Source organism: Orycteropus afer, unplaced genomic scaffold (genome assembly GCF_000298275.1).
Source record: "Orycteropus afer afer isolate SDZICR_OR568_19922 unplaced genomic scaffold, OryAfe1.0 scaffold00085, whole genome shotgun sequence".
NCBI classification, from domain to species: domain Eukaryota; kingdom Metazoa; phylum Chordata; class Mammalia; order Tubulidentata; family Orycteropodidae; genus Orycteropus; species Orycteropus afer.
Genome location: NW_006921672.1, coordinates 2,450,238 through 2,472,700, shown reverse-complemented (window position 1 = coordinate 2,472,700; position 22,463 = coordinate 2,450,238). Strand labels below are relative to the sequence as shown.

Sequence of the window (22,463 nt, the reverse complement as noted above, 5' to 3'; positions counted from 1 at the left end):
TTATTTACTTATTGCTTGATACAGAATGCTAGACCTAGGAGGACCTTAGAACCCCTGAAGTGCAACTTCTTCACTTTGCAGAAGAGGAAACAGACTCGAAGTGGGAAGAGAAATTTCTTGCTTAAGGACAAAGTCATGATTTGAATCCTGGTTTTCTGCCCAACTCCTAAATAGGTAATTTCTTTCTTCCCTTTTTTTCCCTCTATACTGGCTTCTTTCTTCTTTTGGTCTTTGCTATTTCATATAACTTTTCCCAAACCCTGCAGCTTCTGCGATTGCTATGGGTGTGATGTCAGCATCCTTTTTCTTCTTTCCCTTTTGACTTTGCACTGTTCTCTCTTTTCTGCTTGGATTCCCAGGGGATAAAACCCCCTGGGAATCCAAGAAAACTGGACAGAGTCCCCTGGATCACTGAGTCACACATGGGAATGAAGAAAGATGCTATCCTTCCTGTACCTGGAAGGGAGTCTGGGACACAAAAAAGGAGACTTGGTCTGGCTGAGGGCCTCTGCAAGTGTTGAGACTGGATCCAAATTATCTGGTGGAAGCTTTTTCAATCACATAATTGGCAAAGCCTCAAATGTGGGCCAGCTGACATGTTGGCTAGCTTAGTCCCCCAGCTCATTACCAATCCATGGGATAACGATGACCACCATCATCATAATCATTATCTCCTTAGACAGGCGTGGATGACAAAGGCACCTTAGGGGCTTCAGTTTGAAATGAGCTGCTTCTTAGCCAACCCTGACCCTCCAGAGTGACTTTCTGCAGAATTAAAGGATCATGAAGCTGAAAGGGGCCCTCAGAAATCATCAGTTCTGGCTTCCTGCCTTCAGACAGGACCAATATTTATAGAATAGTTGCCATATAGGAAATTGAACCAAACTTACTTTTATATGTTATTCTTGTGATAGTATCTCTGTTGAGCATTCGATTAAGAAATGGGTTTGATGAATCAGAAACCTAGGGGAGAAAAGAAAATATTAATGTTACTGTAGTACTATCCCAGAATAAACATCATCTCCATGCATTCACTTATTCCTGAATATTTATTGAGGGCCTACCATGTGCCAAACACTAAATTGGCTGGAAATTCAGAGATGAACGACACAGACTCATGTTTCAAGGAAACCCCAGTTGAGAGAAGGAAGACAGACAGGTAAATAGATTGTTATAACTCAGTGTTAAGAGTGTAGTCATTGTTGTTGCCTGCATTTGAGTTGATTCTGAGTCATAACCTCCCCATGTGACAGAGAACTACCTCATAGGTTTTCCTGACCAAAATCTTTACAGAAGCAGATAACCAGGTCTTTCTCCCGTGGAATTATTGGGTGGGTTTGAACCAATAACATTTCAGTTAGCAGCCAAGTGCACATCTGCTGTGCCACCAGGGTTCCTTAGAGTTATGACGGAATGATAATATTGGAGGAAGCACCACCACCTAGGGGAATAGAGGAGCTAAGGCATGAGCTGAGTCTTCAAGGATGGGTGGAAGTTGACAAAATGTTTCAGTGCTAAGAGTATGAAGGGGAAAGGACAAGGAAAAGTGTTCTAAACAGAGAATTTGTACAGACATGGAGGACTGTGACATAGTCATTTTCAAGGAACTGCAGTAATTCAGTATAGTTGGAGGAAGGATGGAAGATGAGGCTAGAGAGGTAGGCAGGGGCAAGCTCATGTCTGGTTTTGAATGTTAAGACATTTAAACTTTATTTTGTAGGGATGATGTACCATCAAAAGGTTTTAAGCAGTGGGTAGGCAGTGACATGTTAGGAAGATGATCTTTACCTAAATAGAGAGTAAAAGAAAAAGAGGACCCACAACAGAGACAGGAGGTGAAAAAAAAAATCTCTAAGAAGAAATACAGAAACTTGTTAAATCACTGTTCATTATAATATGAATCGAATATATCATAAACCATGTCATTCAATCACTCCTTCATCTTTCCATCCATCCATCCACCCACCCACATACCCACCCACCCACCAACCCACGCATCTATCCATCCTTCTGTCCAATATTTACTGAATACCTATTATGGGCCAAACATTGTATCAGATGTTAAGAGATCAGTTTCCGTTCTATGCCTATGCTCTCACTTCTCCAAGTTCTCTCTTTGGGAGAACAAGCCAACTTTCAAGAGGACTGAGCCAGGGAACCACTATTTGGAGAGCGTGACATCCCCCACATAACCATGTACACTGTTTTCTTAACGACTCTCTTTTAACACAGTTTTTCCCAAGGTAGCATTGTTCATCCCAGTCATTTCTCTTCTACTTTGCTCAGCTCTGCTCTGTAATTTATGCCTCATCTGCTAATCTAATGTTGTGACACATCAATGTTTTAAATCTGATTTATTCTGAGGGTTGGGGAAATTGTAGCAGATGATTATTATTATTAGATAAGCAACAGGTAATTTTTAGTTTGGAGAAAGCACAGACTGTTTATTTTCCCTCCATCTGTCTCTCTCGCACACGGTTTCCTGGGTGTGTACTGGTGAGACGCACACCAAGCAGAGCTTGCTGAGTGACAGTCCTCAGTGGAGGTAAACGTCTACCCGGTGGAGAGAAGCCCAAATAAAACACTGCTCCTCCTCAGAAGCTTTAGTGCCAAGCTCAACTTCTACTTTGACATCTTCTTCAGCCATTTAAAAGGTAGCTTGAAGCCTCCTGTTGGTGCCGATGCATCCCCATGAAAGAGGAGCCAAAAGAATATTTTCATGATGAGTAAGGAATCTGCCATGTCTGTTAATCAGGTGCCTTGGGCTCCGGCTACCTGATGAGTCTGGGCAGAACTAACGCCGGGACTGGTGGGACCGGACACTTCGGAGCTGGTTTACAAAACATGGAAAAATTTCCAGAGTGCACATAGATGATTTGTGGGCTGCGTGGGTGAGAGGATAAAATATGCACTTGGTATAAGTGAGCTTAAGTGGGAAGCTAATGGTGTGTGATTGAGCAGCAATTACAGTCAAGTCTCAGTTCCCTGTGGACATGGAAAGGGTGGGGGATTAGTAGGGCACAGAGATAAATAAAACCCAGAAATAAACAAATCTCTCATTTTGGCCAACAACTTCCAACTACTGGACAGCTCAGTTTTTGACAAGGGTGACATCTCTAGGCTCAGCTGATTGACGGTCCTCTCATTGCCTTGTCCTATCTGCTTGCAGGGAGCTGAGAAGGGAGGGAGAGAAGTCAGAAGGAGGGAGGATGACACCCAGAGGCCATGCACTCTCAGAGACCAAGGATTTTGTTCATGTCAGTTCTGGGTACCAGTGCCTACCAGAGGGCTGGCTCCTCTCCTCCAGTCAAGTGGTGCTTTGGGAGGAGTGAATGACAAGCTTCAGCTTGGAAAACTCACTGTGGAACATCTGGGAGTTGATTACATTGGCCCAAGATAGAAATGCTGTGGTTTATTTTGAGATGTAGCCAGAAACCTTCAGGTTTGCTCAGGGGAAGACCAGGAGGAGCATCCCTAGCAGACAACCTGGACTGAGAAGATGCAGGAGCGAGACTCCATCCTTTCACTGACCTCAGGGTCTGGGGCTTAAGTTCCTCTTAACAACATTCAGGGAAGCAGCAGGGAGTCTGGACTGTTAGATCTCGGTGGAGTAAGCGTTTCTGCAAAAACTTGTGAAACATGCCAGTAGCCTGGCTGTTGAGGAGGTTGGTTTCTTGGCTTATCAAGCACCCTGTCAGCTGTCACGTGCCTGCACTTCCAGGATGGCATTCATTGATTTAGGAGCTTTGAAAAAAGTAAGACAATGTAAAGGGCTGAGACTGAAAAACCCTCCAAAAGACAGGGACTATTGGAGCAGGCCAGGTTGGCCTGTGAGATTTACTCAAGGAACGGTTGGCATTTTCCCTCTGGCCCCACCAAATTCTGACGGAGAACAAACAGGGGAAGGTGAGCTCCTTGTCATACACGATGGGACATTGCAATACATCTGCAGGCCACACAATAGTGCATGTGGCAGGACTGAACTCACAATTTGGTTATCAATGTCATAACTGGGGCTGGACTAGGGCTATACAATGCTGCCCTGTGCTTGTGGATAGCATGGGGGTGGCTGTGTTTTAAAATGTGGTTTTCTCTCTTTTTTCACTCATTTGCTTCCTCTTAGTTCTTTTGGGAAGGTATATAATGTCAATAAGGAGTCCTGGTGGTGCAATGATTAAGTGCTTGGCTGCTAACAAAAAGGCTGGTGGTTCAAACCCACCCAACAGCAGAAGAAAGACTTGACAATCTCCTTCCATAAAGATTTTAGTCTAGAAATCCCTGTGGGGCAGTTCTACTCTTTCACATGAGGTCACTATATGTTGGAACTGACTTAGCGGCACTCGATAACAATACAACATAGTGTGAATTAAAGTCATGAGTATTCAAATCAGGCAAGACCTGGATTCCTCAGCTGGACTACTAAGAGCTATGTGAACTTGGGTGGAATGCCAAAGATTCTCTAAACTGTTCTCCTCATCTATAAGATAGAGATACTAATGCCTACCCTCTAGGTTTCTTATTAGGATTAAATGATAAAATAGATGCACAGTACACTTGGCATTCAGGAAACTACTGGGCATCATTTAGGGTTTGTGATGATGCCAGGAGATCTGGAGCAGGTATAGGGTGAGATCAGTGCCAGCACCCATTTCCTTTGGGATGTCACGTCAGGTATTAAGAAGGCATGACAGCCTATGTAATCCTCAGCCTATATGACCATGAGACCAGAACTAGATGGTCCCTGGCTACCACTGTCAACCACTCAGAGGGGGATTGGTGCAGGAAATACTGCATAGAGTGGGAGAACAATGTGGAACAAAATTCAAAATAATAAATAAAAGACAAGATTTGCTTGTCTCATAGAGCCTGGTGAGACCCCTGAGATTATATGGCCCCTAGCCATATAATCTGGAATTGAACTTAACTGCTGTGGCTTCTAGTCAAATAATAGACAGGCATATGGGGTGAACATTTACATCAGGTAGATACAGTCTCTGGAGCAATCAATCATGGGAGAATAGAAGGGCAGTGTTTGCACAGGGAGACAGCTCTGGGGGTGGGAGTGCGAGGGAGGGAAGGACACAGGGAAGAGGTAACTATGGGGAGAAGTAGGAATAGAGCTGATGCCTTGTGGGAAATTGCAGTCAATGTCATGAGACAAAATGTGTACGAACTGCTGTATGGAAAATGAATTTGCTCTGTAACTTTCACCCAAATCAGAATAAAAAATTAAAAAAAAAAAAAAAAGGCATGACAGCCTGAAACTATGCTTCCCCAGCCAAATGCCCCTTTCTCTCTTCACTAATGATAAACCAAAGGAGTGTGTGGTTGGCAGTAGCCAGGGGCAGCAAAATGTCACAGATCCCCCTGCCCAACACACAGCTCTGCTGGACCACAGAAAGGCTTGCCCAGGTGAAGAAGAGGAAGTTAGTAGGAGGTAAGGGGTCTGGAGAGGGCTGGCCAGGTAGGATGAAATGCCTATCACAATGGGTGATACTTTTAGGGAAGGGGAGGTAGTAATGCCCTAGGGCTGCCCTGGAGGCCATTCACCGAAAAATGAAGATGTCATCATGGGAGGTCTTGAGACTCCCTGGTGGGGAGTGCTAGGTCTCCACCGATAACATTCAGCAGATTGCAAGTGCTGATGGGGCATATCCTCTAATAGTCTGGCCTAAACTCCCCAGGGGGCTAGTGTAGTCATAGCCAACTTTGGAACTGCCACACATGGCTTTTAATTTATTCCAATTGGAACGACAATTTTTCTCTCTCTATTTTTCATTTTGCATATCCATATCACTTTACATTGTCCAAAATGTTAAAGGTAATTATTATTTTTCAAGAAATTAGGATTTTCTTGGTTGGAGATTTTATTTGTTGCTGTTGACTGTGAGGGAGATGTGGCACTTCCATAGATTGTCATCAAGTCAGTATTGAGGATCTTTGCTTTATTTTCCCTGGGGATGCTAAGGAAGGAGGGTGAGGGAGGAGTAAGATACTCGCACAGCAGGGAAGATGGAAGGTGCTGTTTAGTTCAGTGCCTGGAGGGAAGGGGGCCACTCACATTTCTCTTTTTCCAACAGGCAGTGGACAGAGAGACATTAATCCTGTGGGCCATCTGTGAGCTGTCCTCTCCCCTCCCAATACATTCTTATGCTTCTTCTTAAACGGGACCTGAAGCCTGACCACGGGTCTGGCACCCTTTTCTCCCTAGGACAGGAGCTGTCTGAATCCTCAGGGCCCAATGCTCTGAGATGGAGCCCACTGTTTTTGCATCTCAAGGAAGGAGACCTCCTATTTCCATCAATCTCCATGGTACCACACTATAGCTTTTCTTGGGCATGGACATCAAGGGCCATCCTTTTTTATATTTCTAAGGTCCAACAGAAACTATAAATCAATATTCTGATTGCGGTGGGGCTGGCAGAAGAGGGAGGGAAGGAGTGCATGAGACTTACTTTTATAAATATAGAAACTACCACCAATCCATTTGGACTCTTCGCAGCTTCTGTGACGTTTGTATACAACTCATGGTTATAGTGGATGAGCTGCACCTGCGAGGAGAGAAAAACAGTAATAAGAGCAACAATCCCACATTAAAAGGTGTGAGGCACAGCATAGCCCCCTCTATAAGGGTGAACTCTAAAGTAAGTATATTGTAGACCATCGTTGTTGTTGTGTGCCGTCGAGTCAGACCCGACTCATAGCGACCCCTCCTTGGGTTTCTGAGGCAGTATCACTATGGAAGTAGATTGCCCAACCTTCCTTCCGAAGAGTGGCTGGTGGGTTTGAACTGCCAGCCTTCTGGTTAGCAGTCAAGTGCCTTAGCCACTACGCTACCAGAGCTCCCATTGTAGACCATTGGGAAAGGCAATCTTTTCATTGAAGTGATTTCGGATCTATATCTATAGCCATATTCATATCCATATCTATATACCAAAACCTACCAGCCACTCTGCTGAAGGAAGATTGAGCAACTTACTTCCATAGAGATACTGCCTTGGAAACCCAAGGAGGGGTCGCTATGAGTTGAAAATGACTCGACAGCAGTATTTTTTTTTTTTTTTTGCATTGACATAAAGATAAGTCAGCCTTCTGGTTAGCAGTTAAATGCCATAGGCACTATGCCACCAGAGTGCATATATACATACACACACACACAGTAATATAGATATCTGAATGTGTATTTACACACACACACATAAAAAACCAAACTCACTGCCATCGAGTTGAACCCGACTCATAGCAACCCCTCCTTGGATTTCTGAGGCAGTATCTCTACGGAAGGAGATTGCCCAACCTTCATTCTGAGGAGTGGCTGGTGGGTTTGAACCGCTAACCTTCTGGTTAGCAGTCACGTGCCTTAGGCACTATACCACCAGAGTGCCTATATATGTATTGTTGTTGTTGTTGTTATTTGCCGTTGAGTTGGCCCCGACTCATATGTATATGTATATGTATATGTATATGTATATGTATATATGTCATTACAGATGTATATAAATGCACACACATATACAAAAGTGCCAAAACATAGTTGCAAATGTTTTCTGATAACAAGCATGCCTTTAACAAGCCCAGGGGGTCCGTCTGGCTCTGGCTCCATCCCAGGACACTTCCCCAAAAGTATGTGTAAAGTGAGTTTCCTTCATTATGGGCAGAAATACTCTCCAGGCTGCACCAGCAGCTGCCATGGAAAGCCTCAGTCTTCCTGGAAGCTTCAGGGCAAGCAGGGAGTTGTTATTAGCTCCTGAGCTGGCGCTTTGGCTCTGCCAGGAGATGGATCACTCTGCAAGATGCACTTTTCTGATGGATAGCGAGCTAGTGGCAAAGCCTGGCTCCTGCTCCAACAGCCTGCCCTGAGGTATCTGGTTGTTCAGAATTTACTCCTTCCTCTTTCAATGAGGATCAGCACTCTGTGGCACTCCAGTGAGGTAGACCACATGGGGAACAAACGAAGTCTGGGTTCAGGGCTCCAGTAAGCTAGGTTTTCCCTCTGACCCCATCATATTTTTAAAACCCAGTTTTTTTTTGGCAACTGTGAAACATCTATGTTCACATGAATGCCCTACCAAATTTTAGCCACATGATCAAATGACGCCACCTCACTGAGCCTTCAATGCTTCCTCTGAAAAAAAACGGGTATGATTATCTTTCCTTGGAATACATCTCAAAGTTGTGGTTTTTAAAATGGTGTTTTCTTTATAGAGTATGGAAGTATAATTTTTGTAACAAATTAGTAAATATCAAAATAAAAAAAGAAAGTCATAGTTCCCTCTCTACTTCTGCCTAATCCCAGCCTAGGAGTTATGGCTATTAACGGCATAGTGTATGTCTTTCCACACTTTTTTTTTTTTTTTTTTTGGTGTGTGTGTGTGTGTGTGTTTTATATCATACATACACCAAACTCAACCCGACCCACTGCTGTCAAGTCGATTCTGACTCATAATGACCAAACAGAACAGGGTAGGACTGCCTCATAGGTGTTCCTAAGGCTGCAGTCTTTACAGAAGCAGACTGCCTCATCTTTTTCCTGTGGAACAGCTGGTAGGTTTGTACTGCCAACCTTTAATTTAGCAGCTGCGTATGACTCAGCAGTTATATTCCTGAGATCTACCCAAAAGGCTTGAAAGCAGGGCCTCAGAGAGATACCTGCACATCAATGTTCAGTGCGGCATTATTCACATCAGCTCAAAAGTGGGAAAAATTCAAATGTCCATCAACAGGTCAAAGGATAAATAAAGAGAGGTATAACCATACAATGGAGTATCACTCTGTCATAAAGAGAAATGAAGTTCTCATACATGCCGTAACATGGATGGACCTTGAAAATATCATGCTGAGTGAAATGAGTCAGATAAAAAGGACAGATATTGCACGATCCCACTTACATGAAATACCTACAATACCTACAACAGGCAAATGAATATAGAGAGAGTAGAGCTGAAAAACTCCTGACACCACTGCGGAAGGATACAGGGATTGGGAAGGCAGGAAATGGGGGAGTTACTGCTCAATGGGCACAAAGTTTCTGTTTAGGGTGATGAAAATGTTCTGGAAATAAACAGTGGTGATGGTTTTACAACATTGTGGATCTAATCTATGACAGTGAATTGTACATTTAAAATGGTTTAAAAGGCAAATTGCATGTGATGCATATTTTAGCATAATTTAAAAAACACCATATTTATGCCTGCCCCCAATTCTGATTTAATGGGTTTTTAGTGGGAACGGGGCACTGGTATTTGTTCAAATTTCTCCAGCTAGAGGGCAGCTGGAGTTGAGAACCAGTGGAGCATAAACCATGAACATCAACACGCCAGCAGTGCCCACTCAGTTGCATGGCACCTGGAATCTGAGAATATCCTGAGCATCTTGAGTCAGTGGAGCTTCTCACGGAGGGAGCACACATTATTGCTGCTCTGGAAATATCCTATTTGCTTATTCACTTCTTATGAGTGTTGCCAATGGAGGCAGATGGCTATAGAGCTAGGTGCTCTGCCATCAGAAGGGCAATGACAGGCAGGGGCTAGTGACTGCACCCTGCCTGTGCAGGATTCACATCAGGCAGGTGTATCAAGCCTGTACTTGTTGACTTCTCCCTCCAATCCACACACAGCCAGGACTTTGCGGAAGTGGAGAAGCGATGCCACATGGAGGAACCAGGAGCCATGGGGGACTTGCCACACCTCCCTTTTATTGACTCAGTTTCTTAATGAAAATCACATCCCTGCCATCTGCTAAGATCTAACCACCTGATCCAGGTGACTTACAAAAGCACCCGGGGATGTGCCAGTGCATCAAGGTGTACCTTGAAATGTCAACAGGTTCTGAGAATGAGGCCTTGGAGAGCAGGAAGGCAATCCTGTGAAATAATCCTTCTCTCTGACTTGCAAGTCAGAAAAAGGCAGGGCGAAGTCTCCAGGGTCATGAGCTGCCCCATAGGGTGGGATTCAGGGCTGGGGCTGTGAGAGAGGGGCTGGCAGGCATAGGGGTGGGGCTGTGCTCTGCTTTAAACTTGAAACATTTACAATTTTGATCTGAAGTCTTTTCTCTTCTTTGTTCCAGGGCAAGTTAGGAGCTGCTTGATGAGGTATTGCATTAGGTTAAAACATAAGAAATTGATCTTTTCATCTACAAAAATGATGATTTCATGTAGTTCAACATATTCTTAAAACAAACCTATTTTGTATTCATCATTCTCCACCTTCCCCTCATCCTCCCGTCAATTGCCAATAAGATGACAGTGCTCTGCTACTCAATGTGTGGCCCAGGGACCAGCATCAGTAGCAGCACCTGGGAGCTTGTTAGAAGTGCAGAATCTTGGGCTCCACTTCAGATCTCATGAGTTGACATCTGTATTTTAACAAGACTCCCAGTGACTTGGCACATGAAAGTTCTAGAAGTGGTGCTTTAGCAGATACTGTTAACTGGCTTCAGTGGCCCACTAACCACTCCCCAAGTGAATGGGTGAGGATGAGTCTACAGCGTTGGTTTGTTGCTTGCCTTTTATTAATATGTTACCAGAGCCGTCAAGGGAAACGCTAATGCCAAGCAGGATGGTGAAAAAAGGAAGGACCTTTATTCTTATGCGTTAGCACAGACTCATTGGATTCGCATCCAGAGACTGAGCCCTGAACAAAGATCACATGGGGTTTTTGTGGTACTCAGGGTGAGAGGGTGATTGGTTACCTGCAAAAAGAGCACCAGCAGCTAGCGGTTTTTACAGTAGTTAAATGTGCCGGAGTGGAAGTGAGGAGGGGGAGTGTAGGCAGAGGAAGAAGGGAGGATGAGCAGGACGGAGGAATTTTCCACTCTCTATACATGGTTTTCAAGCTGGCTTGAGTCGGATGTCTCTGGCCTCACAACAAGTTGTTTCACTGCTCAACAGAACTTCCCTACTTAGGCTGGACAAAGGTTATAACTCATTGTTAACGTTTCCCTCTCCTGCCTCAAATCTGCTCTTCAGGAGCAGCAACATGCAAATGAGATCTTGCCTGGGAGAGAGTGTCTGATTGGCAGGTGGGTTCTGGAAATGATGCCTTTGGATCTACTTCTTGTCATTTATAAAGCCAGTTGCATAGAGTCCATGTGACTCGTGGTGACCCCATGTGTTTCAGAGTAGAACTGTGCTCCATAGGGTTTTCAATGGCTGATTTTTTGGAAGTAGATCACCAGGCCTTTCTTCTGCAGTGTCTTGGAGTGTACTCAAACTGCCAACCCTTCAGTTAGCAACCTTGTGCGCTGAGAATTTGTACCACCCCAGGGACTCCCAACACTTACAGGTAACACTTTTAAATCCAGATCCCATGAAGTCGGAACTGTAAATAACTTGGATGGAGCTAAGGTGTAGTTTAACTGAGCTTCAACTTTGGGGCTTCCTTGGGACAGTCAGAGTGTCTGACTTGAAGTAAGTGATCAATAAATGGTGGTTCACTTTCCCGAACAAGTGTGTAAGGCAACAGATTGCAGGGACCATGTTGAAACGCCTTATGAAAGCAAACTCTTTTAGGGCTAATAATGGCATCCTAATTAAATACTGGGAGCTCTGGTAGCATAGTGGTTAAGACATACTAAGTTTGGCTAATCATTACAGAAATGCACTGAAGGCCTCCACAAGACTTGTTGGAATTACCACATGAGCGAAACCTGGATTACTGGAAATTATTTTATCATCTTGACATTTTCATAGTTCAGACAGGCATCCTCCTAGAGAAGCTTTCGGAAATGCAGGACTGAGAAACGGTTCTCTTAGAGGAAGAATTAAGTTAGTGGTCTTTCCATGATGCTTAGATAGTGCCATGATCTACTGCATTCTCTGTATCTGTATCTGTATCTGTATCGTGGCATGATTCTAACTCATCCTTGGGTGGCACCAGCTCCAATTTTGTGGTTCTCCACCTAGAACATGCTACTTCATCTTAATCCTTTACACAAACCTGGAATTCATTCCTAAAAAAGTCTTTGAGGGCCAGTTATGTGGCGAGCCAGTGGAACAAGACTGATAAAGTGCCTGTCCTCCTAAAGATAATTTCAGATGTTGGCCAAGTGCTTGCAGGAAACAACATCAGGTAGTGTAGCTGGTGAAGGTCTCTCTGGAGAGGTGACAGCTGAGCTGAGTGCTGGTGAGGAAGAGGGCCGAGGCACGGGAATACGAGGATGATCACTGCTGGCAGAGAGCACAACCAACCCCAAGAGCCTGGGGCAGGAAACAGTGGCTGAAGTATGGTCAGGGTGGGGAAGAGTGCTCAAGATGGGACCAGGTCATGCAGGGCTTTGTAGAACATGATGACAAATTTCTATTTTATTTGAAATGTGATTAGAAGTCACTGGTTTTAAAAAGAAATTAATCGATCTAATGTGTATTTTTGAACACTCCCTCTTGCTGCTGTAGGAAAGCAGTGGAGATAGAGGAGACCTTGCCTGCCCTCATCTTTTCCAGGACAGCTTCGAATGCAGTTCCACTCTGCTCCCATGGTGCTATGTGTGTGCTTCGCATGGGGGTAAGTTCAAAATATTTGACAAACAGGGTGGTGTGGGCACTGGGTGATCAGAACAGACACAAGCCATAGACAACTGGTATGGTCACATTCAACCAAAAAAAAAACCAAAGTCACCGCCATCAAGTTGGATCTGACTCATAGAGATCCCTCCTTGGGTTTCTGAAAGTAGACTGCCCAACCTTCCTTCTGAATGGTCACATCAGTGCTGAATAATGTGGTCAACGTTAGTCAATCACCATCATCATCAAAATGGCTAACATTTGTTGAGTGATTCTTGTTGCTATGGGAGCTCTGGTGGCATAGTGCCAAAGGCATTTGACTACTAACCAGCAGGCTGGCGGTTCAAACCCATCAGCCACTCCTCAGAAGGAAGGTTGGGCAATCTACTTCTGTAGTGATACCACCTTGGAAACCCAAGGAGAGGTTTCTATGAGTTGGATCTGACTCAACGGCAATGGTTTTTTGTGGGTTCTTGTTGCTATAGACAATATCAGCAGTAACATCATGTCATTTAATTCTCACAAAAGTCCATGAATTAGTACCATTATCTCCATTTGAGCCATGGGGACACAAGGCCTCTAAGATTATCTGTCCTAGGAAGTTTAGTCCAGGGTACAGTCCAGTTCTTATGACTACAGAATTCACACTCGCATACCACATTATTTTGACACTTTCCTCTTCTGTGTCTATCTCTACTTTTGGACAAACATCTTACTGTTAGTTGTCATTGAGTTGGTTCCAGCTCATACAGACTCTATGTACAACAGAACGGAACACTGCCCAGTCCTGTGCCATCCTCACAATTGTTGCTATGCTTGAGCCAATCATTGCAGCCACTGTGTCAATCCATCTCATTGAGGGTCTTCCCCTTTCTCTCTATTTTACCAAGCATGATATTCTTCTCTAGGGACAGATGTCCCTTCTGACAACATGATCAAAGTATGAGACATGAAGTCTGGCCATTTTTGCTTCTGAGGAGCATTCTGGCTATACTTCTTTCAAGACAGATTTGTTCATACTTCTGGCAGTCCATGGTATTTTCAATATTCTTTGCCAACACCACGATTCAAACACACTGATTCTTCTTCAGTCTTCCTTCCTTACTGTACAGCCTTCACATGCACGAGGCTACTGAAAACATCATGGCTTGGGTCTAACACTTCAGTCTTCAAAGTGACATCTTTTCTCTTTAACACTTTAAAGAGGTCTTTTGTAGCAGGTTTTCCCAGTGCAATATGTCATCTGATATCATGCCTGCTGCTTCTTGGGTGTTGATCGTGGATCTAACTAACATGAAATCTTTGACAACTTCAATCTTTCCTCATTTATCATGATGTTGCTTATTGGTCCAGTTGTGAGGCTGTTAGTTTTCTTTATGTTGAGGTGTAATCCATAGTGAAAGACAGGGATATCCATCATCATATCCTTACTCAGGGAACCTGGCTCAGAGGAGATGTCAGTAAGTGTTTGTTGAATGAAACCCAATTCTGTATTTGTTATGCCACTTCATGGAATCTTAGTGCTAAAAGGGACCTCAGAAAAAAACAAGGCCAGCACACTTCTTTTAAAAATGAAGAAAATGAAGATAAGAGAAGACCTTTGATTTGCCCATGATCATATGATCATGCATACATTCATGCAGCCAAACAATGTTTATTGAGCAACTATTAAGTGAGAGAGAGGGTATGAGGAAAAGTTTGACAGGTTGGCAGGACAAGACCATGGAGGACCTGGCAGGCTATGGTAGGGGGACTGAATTCCATTCCAAGGTTGTTGGAGAGTTGTGTGTAGAATCCTGGTTTCTTAGGACCAAGGGCAAATCTTCTACATCCCATAATTATAATAAGAAATCTGAAAAACATTGGCCTCTGGTGACATGTACCTTGGCTTTCATGCTAATAGACAAGTAATCATCTTTACTAGAGGAACAGACTGGTCGCAAGCACACTACCATGTCGATCACCAGCTGTCCTTGTCAAGGGTGAGGCTTGCTGCAGCCTCTGATGCAAAGGTCTGAGGAGGAGTCGTCAGTTTGCAGGACTGAGGTGAATCACCGGTGCATGACAGATGCTGCTCACTGGCCCCTCACACCTTGGGAGAGCAACTGACCCACTGTTTTCAAAGCCTGGTGGCTACATCTTAGTTCTCCTCTCTCAGTGTGAAGCTCCATTAGTGGAAGCCCCTCAGTGAACTCAGGAAAGACCAATCTTGTACCAGAAGATCACACATGGCACTCAGGGTAATAACATCACCCTGACTCTGGCTTAAATGCCTCAGTGGCATCCCACAGCCTTCAAGATAAAGATCCAGATCCGAGTACAGGACCTTGTGTGATCCCTGACTGTGTCTCCTGGTTTTATGGGCTCAGGCCACAGAGACCTTCTTTCAGTTTCTTTAGCCTACCCAGGTGGGGACACTGTGGGTTCAGTGGCAGAATTCTTGCCTTCTATGTGGCAGACCTGGCTTTGGCTCCCAGCCAATGTGCCTCATGCACAGCCACCACTTGCCTATCAGTTGAGGTCTGCATGTTGCTATGATGCTGAACAGATTTTGGTGGAGCTTCTAGATTAAGACAGACTAGGAAGAAAGGCCTGAAGATCTACTTCGGAAAATTAGCCAATGAAAACCCTATGGATTATAAGAGTCTGATCTGCAACTCATCAGCAGATGGTGCACGACCAGGCAGCTGATGACGACAGCAAGCACCACCCTCCCTGGACCTTCCTTGTACCCTACAGCCTGTGCACATGCTGCTCCTGCTTAGAACACCCTCCCTCCCCGTTCCTGACCGGCTCCTAGTTATGAGCCCCTCTGGATCTGGCTCAAGGGTCATCCCTTGAGGGAGGTCCCCATAACCCATTCTCATGGTGCTCTGTACCCTTCTCCTCTGACACATGGCTCATAGTTGTATTTCAACATAAAACATGTGACTAGTGTGTGAATCAGTCAATGACTTTAAGCATTAGCAGGGCAAAGACTGAATCTTATTGGTCGTGATGAGGTCCTCAATACCCAGCAGTATCTGGCACAAATTAACAGTAGTGAGGTTGAAATAATTGTTAAACAGAAAAACGAAGCAATGCAGGTGGCTAATACAATAAAATGTGATGTTCTGAGGGATAGGGAGATGGAGAGGTTTGACTGAGCTGCTTAAGGACCAGCTTAGAATCTGGAAGGGTATCTCTCACAGGACCCAAAAAACTAAACATCACATTAACGAACCAGTTGTTGTTGAGCTGATTCTGACCGATGGCAACCGTGGGAGTGTTAGGGCAGAACTGCTCCACAGAGTTTCCAATGGCTGAATTTTCTGAAGTGTATCATCAGGCTTTTCTTCCAACGTGCTCTGGGTGGACTTGAACCTTCAACCTCTTGATTAGCAGTTGAGCTCATTAACCAGTTGCACTGCCCAGGGACTCCACTGTTGTTTTTGTTAGCTGTTGTCATGGCAATGCCATGTGTTACAGAGTAGAACTGCTCCATAGAGATTTTTTTTTTTTCTTTCCCTGTCATCTTGAGGGAAACAGATCACCAGGCCTTTTCTTCTGCGGTGCCACTGAGTGTGTTTGAACTGTCAAACTTTAGGTTAGCAGTCGAGTGCAAACTGTTCGCACTGCTTAGGGACTCGATGGGGCTTTATGAATTGCAAAGCTTGACTCCACCACTGGTGCCCATGGATAAGCCAAGCAAGCCCTCTTCTATAAACAAGGATAATAATTTTTTGAGACAGAATATATAAACCATTTAGCCCAGGGATTGGCATATAAGTAAGCACTCAGTATTAGCTATTATTATTGCTATTGTTACCCTGTGATCATCATACAGGAAATTGACGATACAGTCTTCAGCTCTGGCAGAAATAAGGGTTAAGGTGTGTGCAGCCCCCCTCCGTCGAATCTTCACTTTGAGTCTGTTCTCCAAGGAAACCTGAGGAAGGTGTTGCCCATTCACAACCTACATAATTTTCCAGTTGATTTTGTTCTGTTCAGACACGTGTGGAGCACCCACTGTGTCCCAGGCACTGAAGGGGTTATAGCTTTGAAAAAGGACTGTTCCCAGTGGTTCCCACTGTAATTCAGATGTAGCGGACTTTCTCTGTTCAGGGGTTGACAAACTTTTTCTGTAAAGAGCCAGAGAGTACAAGCTTATCTGTTTTATTGCACTTGACTTTATTGGGCTTCAGAGATGTTGAGTTTTACATTAAGCAAGTCCGTTGGTGCCATTTTTCCAACAGCATGTGCTTCCTTTTGTGTCTCTGTGTCACATTTTGGTGATTCTCACAATATTTCAAATTTTTTCATAATGCTATCGCATACTTAATAGACTACAGTATAGTGTAAAGAGAACTTTTATTTGTACTGGGAAACCAAAAAATCCGTGACTTGCCTTATTGCGGTGGTCTGGAATAGAACTCACAATATCTGCAAGGTACGCCTGTGAATATGTTCAGCTTTGTGAGCCATGTGGTCTCCGTCACAATTGCTCAACTTGGCTCTTGTGGTACAAAAACAGTCATACACGAAATATAAAAGAATGGGTGTGGCTGAGTTCCAATAACACTTTATTTACCAAAGTAGGTGATGGCTTAGATTTGGCCAGTGGACTGTAGTTGCTGTCTTCTGCTAATTCAAATTTGGGAGATGAACGAAAGCTCTTTCATGGTCTGTATTTCTAGTAAGTGTTCAAGTAAGTTTAAACCGAAAACCAAACTCACTGCCATTGAAGTTGATCCAACTCATAGCGACCCCTCCTTGGGTTTCCAAGACAGCAGTAGCTCTATGGAAATAGATTGCCTAACCTTCCTTCTGAGTAGTGGCTGGTAGGTTTGAACCACTAGCAGTCAAATGCCTTAGGCACTACGCCACCAGAGCTCCTGTCAGTCAGTATAGATAGGGGGAAAATACACCTTGAGAGAATTTAAGCATAAACCTTTTCTGTCCCTTTAAATGAGAACAATTACCAATGGCTCATTTCTGTAGCCCTTTAAGCTTTACAGAGCCCCTAAGTGGTGCAAACAGTTCATGCCCTTGGCTGCTAACTGTAAGGCTGGCGGTTTAAGCATACCTAAGGCACCTTGGAAGAAAGGGTTACTTACAAAAAATTGGATATTGAAAACCCTACAGTACATAGTTACATTCTGACACCCATGGGTCACCATGAGTCAGAACTGACTCGATGGCAACTGGTTTTAAGCTTCACAAAGCACATTTAACTCGAATGAGTGAATAACTGCAGTCAACACATAGGGCCTAGTGCCTACCCTTTGCCAAATCCCAGGAATCCAGAGATGAATGATATATATTCCATAGCCTTGAGGAACTCACCCATATTACCTATTTGTCCCTGATACAAGAAAATGGCTAAACAGGAGACACAGAGAGGTTAAGCAATCCTTTCAAGGTCACACAGCTAAATAGTGACTCTGGTCTAGGTTCTTTTCGAGTGCACAGATACATAATTTCAAAAAAAAAAAGTAAAAAGAAGAGGATGGGTGTTTCATATATGAGGGAGATCACATTTCAGCAGCTGTTGCTGGAACAACAATTATAAGCTAGAACTTATTTATAGAAAGTCATTAACAAGTTTGTCCTTACGTGTAAGAGCACACACAGTCTGCAGAGAAGAACGTAGTTTGATATTTACCAACTGCCACATTCTTACCCTAAGGTTTGGCAATTATCACTGCCCGGTGTCTGAAGATCTCCTGCATTTTAAGACATGGAACACAATGATGACTAAAAAGAAAAGTCCCCATAATTTTACTGAGTCGAGACCCCAAAATGCGGTCTAGCTATCAAAGCAACCTAGAAACCCAGAGTGAGATAGGAGTAGTTTTTCCTGAGAGGATACAAAACTTGGATTTTGAAGTATGGTGTTTTTCATTGAGTTGTACAGATGTTTGCACAAGTGGTATGTGTGGGTGACAGACAGTCCTGGAAAATACAAGGCCTAGAGCCCGCCCATCAGGTACCTCTTCTGTCCAAGTGATCTAAGGTTAGCTACTTACCACTCTGCCTCACTTTCTTTGTCTGTATATGAAGCCCAAAGCCCACTATGAAGGCTTGGGAACTAGGCAGGGTATAAGCAAATAAGCACAATAAATGAGGTGACATATTTCAAGTGTCACATAGAAGGCGGTCATGAAACGCTCCTCCTTTTCCATTCTATGATGCCAAGACTGAACACATCCTTTCTTATTGGTTTCAGGACTGGAACTTTATTGTTACAAAAGAAACCACACAGCAAGAATCTTCTAGAGAGCTTTCTCTACAATAGAGAGCTATTCCTCATCCCTTAATCAAGAACCATGAACAACTGCCTCCTTTGCCATGAGACCATAAGAACTGGATGGTGCTCGTCTACAACTTTCCTCCTATGACTTTTTCCAAATCAAAAGCACTCAAACACTTGCTGAATGAACAAATGCATGTATGAAAATCCTTATAAAAATTGTAATGCAATATGTGGGTGCATATATACACACCCACCCACCTATAGACAGATAGACAGACACACGAACACACAATTTCTTTTTTTCTAAAAACTGTGGAATACTCAACACTCAATCTCTTTGGAACTCCAATAAATAAGTGTTACAGGTATCCCAGCGGGAGTTGCCATGTAGGGGTATAAGATTCTTGGATGATCTCTTTAGCAGAAAAATACTCATCTGAAGAATTAATGAGGGCAATAAAAACACACATGACCTTTGTCATGTGTGTCAGAGTACAACTGTGCTCCATGTAGTTTTCTAGGGCTAATTTTTCAGAAGTATATCACCAGGTGTGGGAGCTCTGGCAGCATAGTGCCTAAGGCACTTGACTGCTAACCAGAAGGCTGGTGGTTCAAACCCAGCAGCCACTCCTCGGAAGGAAGATGGGGCAATCTAATTCCATAGTGATACTGCCTTGGAAATCCAAAGAGGGGTCGCTATGAGTTGGGTCCGACTTGACGGCAAATAACAACAACATCACCATGCCTTTCCTCTGTAGCACGTCTGGGTGGACCTGAACCCCCAACCTTTTGGTTAGCAGCTGAACGTGTCAACCATACGCATCACCCAGGGACTTTCCTGGGGCAATAGCAATGGTTCAATCAAGCAAAGCACAGAAGCAGGATTGTTACTCCAGGCTGTCAAACCACAGCAAAGGGACCACCAGACCAAGAAGGACAAGTCCTCATTTTTCTCAAATTCCAACTCTATAAGCAAATAACACAATTAAGACCTTGAAGACGCATCAGTCACACCTGCCTCCTGTAAGTTTACGGAGACCACAAACACCCACGGAGGAAGGAAAGATTAAATCCTTGTGAACTACTTGCCAAAGACCCCTTATTCTGTTGGTGTTAATTCAGAAGAGTCACTTTAGATGAGTACACTCCTGTCCTATTAATAGAAAATAGAAACACTGCATCTATTAGGTGAGAGAGGAGGGTTTTCTCCCCTCTTGTAAATCAAGCTGCAGAGCAATTAGCATATAACGATCATAAAACTAGGCTTGATTTTGTACACATTAATTGCATAGAGTGTAATACTTAATAAGTTGAAATATACACACTTTCAAAGCCATTAAATATATATAAACACCATCCACAGTGGGTTGACTCTTGGAGTGAGGAGTAGAAAGAGCCCCGAGGCAAGAGTCAAGGGGAGTGGACTGACATGATGGTTCTGCCACTCAATTGTTGGGTGTTCATAAGCCACTGCCCTCTTGCAGACCTCCAGATCTTTACCTGGTAAACATGAGATTCCAAGGACTGGTATTTTGTGATTCTTCTAAAACATGAAGGAGCATTGGTGGGTGGTGTGGGCTGGTGTTTCCTGAGTTTCTATCAAAGCCAATTAAATGACATTGAATTGAAACGAGCATTAAATGAAAGATTCAGGAGGCAGCTTGTTTATGCCTGAGGTTGCAAATAGAACTACTACAAGGGATGAGCAAGTTGTAGACACAGGAGAAGGGCGCTGAGTAGAGACTGCGTGAAAGAGCACAGATCTGCAAGCCTGAATCAGTTTCTGGGCCTCCTGCTGCTGGTTTATGACCTCCCGTTTCAGTCAAACTGAACCCAAACAATGCAAAAACCCGAACCTGAGAATTATCTCCTGTCTTAGTTATCTAGGGATACTATGTTTTGGTTACTCTGTGCTGCTCTAATGGAAAATATCACAAATTGGTGACTTTACCAACAGGAATTTATTGTCTTAGAGTTTTGGAGACTAGAAGTCTGAGTTCAAAATGCCAGCTCTAGGGGCTGGGTGAAGGACCCTCAACTTTGGGCTTCAGCCCTACCTCTTACTTCCGGCCCACTGAAGCTAGAGGTGTCTCTTCACTTAGGCAGCTTCTGGCTGCTGAGGCTAACAAGCCCAAGGTCGAAAAATAAAATGGTACAGTCCCAATATTACTAAACAACACGGCAGGCCACTAATTCAAGTCCAGAGACAGTCCCAACATCAGCAGGAAATATGGCAGGCTGCTAAATGAAGACTTGGCAACATGCAGGGTCCAAGCATGCCCCAAAGCTTGGAGACCCTGCTCCAAACTTCTCCTTATATACTGGAAGCAAACTGCATCCCTAAGGCAGCTAGATTCTACCATAGAGCTGATTACCAATCTTAATTATGGTGAATAACTAACTATATCCAGCTGCCCAGCCACTCAAAACCAGGACCAGCCAATTTGACACATAACCTTAACTACCACATACTGTAACAGAAAGACTACAAGTAGGTGGCATTAAGAAACAGAAACTTATTTTCTTATAGTTTGTTGCTGTTGTTATTTGCCATCTAGTCAGATCTGACTCATAGTGACCCCTCCTTGGGTTTCTGAGGCAGTATCACTACAGACGTAGATTGCCCAACCTTCCTTCCGAGGAGCGGCTGGTGGGTTTGAACCGCCAGCCTTCTGGTTAGCAGTCAAGTGCTTTAGGCACTACGCTACCAGAGCTTCTCAGAGTTTAGGAGGGCAGAAGTCTGAATTCAGGGCACCAGCTCTAGGGGAAGTCTCTCTCTCTCTCTCTCTGCCAGCTCTGGGGAAGGGGCTTGTTCCTTGCGATTTTCTCATGGTATGATAGCAGTCTTCCCCCATCTCTGCTTTTCTGTTCTAATCTGCTCTTTCTGTATCTCAGAGGTGATTGGTTTAAGACATACTCTGCACTAATGTGGTCATGTTAACATAGCAAAGAAAACTATTTCCAGATGGGATTATAACTGTAGGTACAGGGGTTAGGATTTAAACACATATTTTTGAGGGACACAATTCAATCCTTAACACTTCCCAAACCCTCATTCATTTATTCTTTTGACAAACACTTATTTGCGTCTCTCATATGCCAGGCCCTATGCTGGGGACGAGTGATGAGAAGAGGCAGAAGGAAGCACAGGTGTGAAGGCCCTGTGGCATCAAGGAGGACTGTGGCTAAGAGGAAAGATTGGGGCCCAGAGAGTGAGGGGGATGAGAGTGAGAGGAACCAGGAGGAACAAGGAGGGGACAGACCACATGGAGTCTTGGAGTCCCTGGTAAGAAGTTTCGTTTTCATCCTAACAACAATGGAAATTCATCAAAAATTCTAAGAGGAGACAGCATGTGCAGCAGGCTAGGGGATGATGATGCCACATTTGCTTTTAGCACAGACCACTCAACCAAAAAGCTAGAGAGAGATGTAACCCTCTACGACAATACATTTCCTTGCCATGGTGGCAGATTCCTCCAGGGATCACACTGCCAGCTGTCTGTCAACTTTTCCCTATTCTTGCCCTTCCAGAACTTGCTCAAGGAGTCCTGGTGGTGCAATGTCTAAGGACTTGGCTGCTAACTGAAGGGTTGGCAGTTCAAACTCACCTAGTGGCACCACGGAAGAAAGATCTAGTGATCTGCTTCCATAAAGATTACAGCCAAGAAAACCCTATGGGGCAGATTCATGTTGTCACGTAGGATCACTGTGACTCAGAATCAACTCAAC

At 44.0% G+C, this 22,463-nt stretch overlaps 1 protein-coding gene across 1 annotated transcript in view; it reads right to left on the bottom strand.

The window, feature by feature from the left end:
* Window positions 1–22,463, bottom strand: part of CA10 (carbonic anhydrase 10) — a 755,177-nt gene that overhangs the window by 55,317 nt on the left and 677,397 nt on the right. The window contains exons 5-6 of the mRNA XM_007941858.2: window positions 6,456–6,551; window positions 891–963 (exon numbers count right to left, since the gene is read on the bottom strand). Coding sequence (XP_007940049.1) covers window positions 891–963; window positions 6,456–6,551 — 169 coding nt within the window. The remainder of the gene's footprint in view (window positions 1–890; window positions 964–6,455; window positions 6,552–22,463) is intronic.